The sequence below is a fragment of the Sinocyclocheilus grahami genome, unplaced genomic scaffold (assembly GCF_001515645.1).
Source record: "Sinocyclocheilus grahami isolate Dianchi unplaced genomic scaffold, SAMN03320097.WGS_v1.1 scaffold2580.1, whole genome shotgun sequence".
Taxonomy (NCBI): domain Eukaryota; kingdom Metazoa; phylum Chordata; class Actinopteri; order Cypriniformes; family Cyprinidae; genus Sinocyclocheilus; species Sinocyclocheilus grahami.
The window spans coordinates 26,058-32,146 of record NW_015507759.1 but is presented as its reverse complement, the minus strand read 5'-3'; the positions used below and the strand labels follow the sequence as shown (position 1 = coordinate 32,146).

The 6,089-nt window shown below is 39.7% G+C and overlaps 2 protein-coding genes across 2 annotated transcripts in view; both read right to left on the bottom strand.

Moving 5' to 3' along the window:
- The window catches only part of LOC107575346 (zinc-binding protein A33-like), a 3,563-nt gene extending 1,732 nt beyond the window's left edge, over nt 1-1,831 (bottom strand). The window contains exons 1-3 of the mRNA XM_016261740.1: nt 1,825-1,831; nt 1,653-1,675; nt 1,451-1,569 (exon numbers count right to left, since the gene is read on the bottom strand). Coding sequence (XP_016117226.1) covers nt 1,451-1,569; nt 1,653-1,660 — 127 coding nt within the window. The 5' untranslated portion in view covers nt 1,661-1,675; nt 1,825-1,831. The remainder of the gene's footprint in view (nt 1-1,450; nt 1,570-1,652; nt 1,676-1,824) is intronic.
- A 1,453-nt stretch (nt 1,832-3,284) lies between these two features.
- On the bottom strand, nt 3,285-3,900 carry LOC107575347 (E3 ubiquitin-protein ligase TRIM17-like). Its single transcript, XM_016261741.1, has 2 exons — nt 3,485-3,900; nt 3,285-3,366 (listed from the first exon to the last, which is right to left on the bottom strand). The coding sequence occupies exons 1-2, from the start codon at nt 3,878-3,880 to the stop codon at nt 3,319-3,321; spliced, it is 444 nt and encodes a 147-aa protein (XP_016117227.1). The 5' UTR covers nt 3,881-3,900; the 3' UTR covers nt 3,285-3,318.
- Nucleotides 3,901-6,089: the final 2,189 nt, after the last annotated feature.

Here is a 6,089-nt window from a genome sequence, read left to right as displayed (position 1 = left end):
TTTGAGGATCAGAGACTGGCTCAGAAGGCTAGTGTCGCGGCTCATGCTCCTCCCCCGCCCACGGGTAGGGGTAGGAAGAATCGCGGGTCAAAGGAAGGTGAGTAAAAGACCTAAGGGATGTGATCCAGACAGGGCGTCAGTGCTTTTGTCCGGATCAGAGTGATACCTCAGTATCTACTCATTTCCTTCGGGGGTCTTACATCTGCCCTTATCTTCACCTTCCTAAATTCCCCTGTAACCACCATCTCTCCACCTGACCGAGGTTAAGTGGGAAATTTCCTGCATTATAGTCTCCTATACTGGACCTGTTAGGTTTGGTTGGTTCTATGGCTTCATAGTGACCATCTTACTGATGGTCCGGTCTAGAGGCTTCTCTGGACAGAGCTCCGATGCGGGAGCCATGGCGGGTGAGTATGATCCATGTCTAAATATATGTATACCTGTATATAAATAAATGTACTGGTGGTTGTGTGTATACCCTTCTGCTAGTTTCTTTGCAGTGTTTTCCCAGGTCCTGTGTGTTTCTGTCCCTTTTCAAGGGTAGGTCCTCGGTGGGCACCCCCGCTGCTGTTTATTTCACTCGTCGATATATGTCCAGAAGGTAAGTAAAGCCGGGTTTCGGCTTCATACTTCCTGGATCATGTGGCCATAACACAGGCTTCTGCGGGAGCCTTCGTGTTCATCGGGCCCCCGGCGCGTCACTGCAAAAATTTCCTGGACGTCCGGTCTGGTTTTCCCGATCACCAGGATATCCTCTTGAAGCATCACCCCCCCTCACCATTGAGGGTTATTGTGAGTATGATATTTCTTTCGAGCGTTAATCCTCTCTGAGGAGTTGGATTCCTCGCTCCATGGGCTGTCCTCGTGGTAGTATTGAGCAATGCTCCCCTTTTATCAAAGGGTTACCTGGCATGAGCAACTTTATTCCTCTGAATTCGGAGTTCTCCTCTCACTTGAGAAGTTTGAGTTAAGTGAGTTGAGTTTGAAGGTTACTTATGTAACCATGGTTCCCTGAGTAGGGAATGAGACACTGCGTCCTCTAGGTTTCTTGCCATGCTGCGGACGCAAGCTTCAGATGAAGAAGTGAAATGAATGCTCCTATTTATACTATAGTCGCACCGGTAGTGACGTCATGGCTGTCGCCGGCCAACGAGTTGGTGTTTTTTCAATGTATGCTTCGGACACGGGTCACGATGAGGCGTTCCCCATAGCGACCCCTAGAGGACTCAGTGTCTCGTTCCCTACTCAGTGAACCATGGTTACATAAGTAACCTGAGACGTTTAGTAGTCATCATGAGTTTGCAGTATGATCTGATGATCTTATGAAATACAGTTCAGATTCACTTCAAATTCATAGAACTTAAAGTGATTATTACATTTATTTATATCAAATGTTGATCTGTCTGTCTTTGTTTCTTAACTATTTAATCTTTTGTGTCTGGAGACTCACTGTGTTGGAGAGTTTCCTGCATCTTCCTCCAGACTCTGAACCGCAAGTCACTCAAGTAATGTGACGCATGAATCAAAGCTCCAGAACTCATCTGTGGATCCGGCTGTGAGATCTGGACTCTGGAAGAACATTCAGGAGTCAGAACTGCAGTGGATTTGAGTTCAGATCCACTGAGAGAAGAAACACCAGCAGCTCAACTTACCTTTCCATCGTGATGCTAAATTCCTGGAAAATATAGAGTTTGAAAAACATTTTAATATCTCATCAAACACTCATAACAGTTCATTTTCTCTCTATACAAATTAATAGTTTGATCATTGGGTAATTGGTGAGTTATTCTGTGCACAAACAATGAAGCTAAATTCAGTTGTCACCTTCAGAAAGCAGTAATCGAATGCGATTGTCATGCGCAATTTGTTAGTAATGCCGGTTCTGTAATCAGCAGGAAATCATCATCACATGCTTTCAGATGGAGCAGCATTTACTACACAGAGCCGTAGTTCACTGACAAGTAATGCAAAAAAAATAAAAATTTGCAGACGATTTTATTGCGCGATTATGAAATCGAAAACATCGTTCGCGATAATGACAGATGTTTGCATAGTTTCTCAGTGAACTACGGCTCTGTGAAGTAAATGCAGTTCCATCTGAAAGCATGTGAAAATACCACATTTAATAACATGTTTTTACTCCAAACTCACTTCATAACTGTAATGACGATTCAGTGACGTTGGGATCCATGTGCAGCTTTATTAACAACCAGACAGGCAAAGTTCAGTCAACAGTATACAGGGGTAACGTAGGCAAGGCAGAATCATAACCAGAGTCCATGCAAAGGGTCGAGGCAGGCGGCAGACAGAGGAGAGAGTAAATCAAAAAACAGAGCAAGGTCAAAGAAGCAAGCAGCGAACGATCAGACAGGTCTAAACAATCCAGGTATGCAACAGGTAATCAAACAAGGTATTAACAAGGGTGATAACCAGAGGTGAGGCTGACGTTGATATTCAGCTTTTGATAGAAGGCCGACCAGACTCGGGAGGTGAATTGTGGCCCCCGATCGGAGACTATGTCCTCAGGAAGACCATAGAATCTGAACACATAATTGCATAAGGATTTGGCCGTTTCCAGAGCAGTGGGCAGTTTGGGCAGAGGGATCAAGCAACATGTCTTTGAGAAACGGTCAATAACTGTGAGGATAGTGGTATGACCCCTGGACAAGACCACTGAGTTATCTGTTTCTTGGACCAGGAAATACACAGGTTATGCTTCTCGAGCCAGGGCAGTCCCAGGATAATGGGTGTCTGAGGGGATTGGAAAACAAATAAACGGATCGTCTCAGTGTGGAGAGCTCCTGTACGTAGAGATAAATCCTCTGTGATGAACTGAATCCGACCAGAGCTCAAAGGACGCCCGTCTAATGCTGCCACTGCCAAACAAGATTCACATGGAACAAGGGGAATTTTATGAGTTTTGGAGAATTCGGAATCAATTCATAGTATTTAAGCAGTGATAAAGGCATTGCATTATAAATATACTTTATTTGAATGAAAATTATAATAATAAGAACTCAGATAAACCGTATATTGCCGTAGTCGTGTGTTTATTAGTCACGTTGAATCAATGAAAGCAGTTGAATCTTCTGTTTATTCAGCTGCAGCGATAGGCATTTTCTGGGTTTCTTCTGGGAGGCGTATTTGGAGTTTCAGCGCGAGAGCGCCCTCTGGCCTTCAGATGGAGATTTACTGCTGATCACAGAACCGTGCTTCACTGAAAGATACGCATGACAAATCGCAGCTTCTGTCGAATCGCGATCTCGATTCCATTTCGATTTATCGTGCAGACCTATTTGGAAGTTTTCATAGTTTTTGTCAATTGTATGACGTATGATCATTCTCATGAAGTAGTCCCATTTGTGCCTGAAATTTGTAGGACATACATTTTTTAATTATTTAACTTGCAAAGGATAAACAGATACAAATATTACTAGCAAAGCACTGCTTAGCATATGAAATGAAAGCCATTTTCTGATCATACCTTGTGAGATGGAAGCACTTCACTGATGGGTCTGAATGTGTGATTGACGTGTTTCTCTGAGTCTCTGCACACTAAACACACCGGCTGTTTGTCCTCCAGACAGAAGAGTTTGAGTTTCTCTCTGTGTAAACTGCAGATCTCCTCAGATCCTGATGAGCGCCTCTCGTTTCTCTCCTTTATCAGTGAATCACACAAGTTTTTTAACGCTAAATTACGTGGAGGCTCTGCTTTTGACGATATTCTCCTGCAGACTGGACACTCCTGAGTTTTCTTGGTTCTCCAGAACTGTTGAAGACACTCTTTACAGAAACTGTGACTGCAGGACAGAATAACAGGATCCTTGAAGATTTCACAGCAAACGGGACAAGAAAACTCTTCCACAGATTTGGAATCCATTTCCTTTTCTTGTAAAAGCTGCAACGATCTACAATTTACTTTCACTTTCTGACTTTGAAAAGTAAATAACAATTACAACCAAAATCAAACCTATTCTGTTCAATACACTTCTCATAAATCCTCATTTATAGTGTCCTCCTCTGATCTCCAAAACACTGACTCTTTAACCTTCAGTAAGATATTGGAGAAATCATAAGACTAGTCACTTCCTGGTAGAGTAAAGGTTAAAGATAAAGAAGGGTGGAGTTTCTGATGTGTTTTGAGCTTCTGAACAGAGACTGAATGTACAGTTGAACTTTACTTGTGCTTTCATCCACCGGACTCAATTAACTGAACACTCGGGGAAGGGAATTACAGCCTATAAATTTATAAATCAATCGATATAAATCTGTCATTTTTAACATTGACTCTTGTGTACAGATCTGATTCAAATGCAACACTGGCTTTTAAAAACAACAACAACAACAACAACAACAACAGGGTATTGTCAGTGTATTTTAAGACCCTTTTTGTTAATGTAATCATAATTAAACATATCATAAAAAAAATAATAATAATAAAAAAAAGATATACAAATGTATTGTTTGATGCGGCAGTTCTTCGTTGGGGTTTTACGGCAGAATGCATCTGAGTTTATTTTGACTTTTAATTTTGACAGTAATGTGCCGTGTAATGGCAATAATGTGGTTCTATGTAATTTTTTATATAAAAGATATTTATTATCAATAATTTTCATACCATTAATACTTAACTGAAGGGTATTGACTCACAAAAGCTGAATAAGGTCATTAGGAATGTCATCAAATACTACTGTAAACACCGCGGTTACAGGGATCTTATAATAATTAAAACAGTAATTAAAGATATGTCCATTTTACTGAACAACTGTTTCACCAATATTACATCATTATTATACCAGTTTCTGTAAAACAAGGACTTGTTTTTAAACGTAAAATATTTCTTGAGTTAGTTCTATATAGAGAAAAGTTATGCTTAAAAATGAGCATCCATAAAAAAACTGTTTATGAAAAGAAGACGGCTTTATCAGAACATTATTTACATCAAAATTACACCTAAAAAAAACAAAAACATCTAACATACCCAACATATCAAAAATTAACTCAGGAATTATATTCCAAAGTTTGCCTTTAGACTGCAGGTAGTTCTTTATCCATTTTTTTCCTTAAATACACAATTAGCAGAATTAAAGTCAAGTACATTAAGAGCACCATCTTCAGATGGAAAAAGACAAGACTGTTTTTTATGTAATGTGGTCTGTTCTTCCAGATGAAATTGAACAAAAAAGTATCCAGCTCTGTTATAACCGATTGTGGAACGTCTAATGCAAGAGCTGTATACACTAAACGTCTCAACCCTTCAGTTCTGGATAATAACATTCTTCCTTTTAGTCACAGATCTCTCTTTAACCATGAATTTAATATTTGTTTAATTTTCTTAATAATTGGATGCACATTATTTTGATTTGTAGGTATGAAGACATATGAAGTGGTCCTCACTATTTGAAAGACCCATAATTCCTCTAAAAGCTGTTTTGTTTTGAGATGTGCTCATTATAATCCAAAAGAATCTGTCAAATGTGCTAATTCCCTCAGTCACACACAGATGTTTTACTTGTTTTACGCTGATTGATCCTCTAGAGGGCGCTGTGCGGAAGGAAGAACTAACGTAGAAGAAGAAGGCTGTGGGCGGCGGCGGGAAACATAAATAGGAGCTTTACTTTATTTACTTTTATTCTCCGAGTCCGGACTGTGAAAACTACCCAACAACATGGTTCAAGAATTTCATGTACTGAGATGTTTTTCCTGTCAAACATATCAAGTACAGCAGGTACTGTTTCGCATGTCCCAGATGAAATTGAACAAAAAAGTATCCACCTCTTTTATGACCGATTGTGGAACGTCTAATGCAAGAGCTGTATACACTAAACGTCTCAACCCTTCAGTTCTGGATAATAACATTCTTCCTTTTAGTCACAGATCTCTCTTTAACCATGAATTTAATATTTGTTTAATTTTCTTAATAATTGGATGCACATTATTTTGATTTGTAGGTATGAAGACATATGAAGTGGTCCTCACTATTTGAAAGACCCATAATTCCTCTAAAAGCTGTTTTGTTTTGAGATGTGCTCATTATAATCCAAAAGAATCTGTCAAATGTGCTAATTCCCTCAGTCACACACAGATGT

Coding starts and splice junctions, on each gene's coding strand:
- LOC107575347 (XM_016261741.1), bottom strand. CDS start 3,880: ATGGATTCCAAATCTGTGGAAGAGTTTTCTTGTCCCGTTTGCTGTGAA. Junction 3,367..3,484: donor AAGTGCTTCCATCTCACAAG/GTATGATCAGAA, acceptor TACAAATTTCAG/GCACAAATGGGACTACTTCA.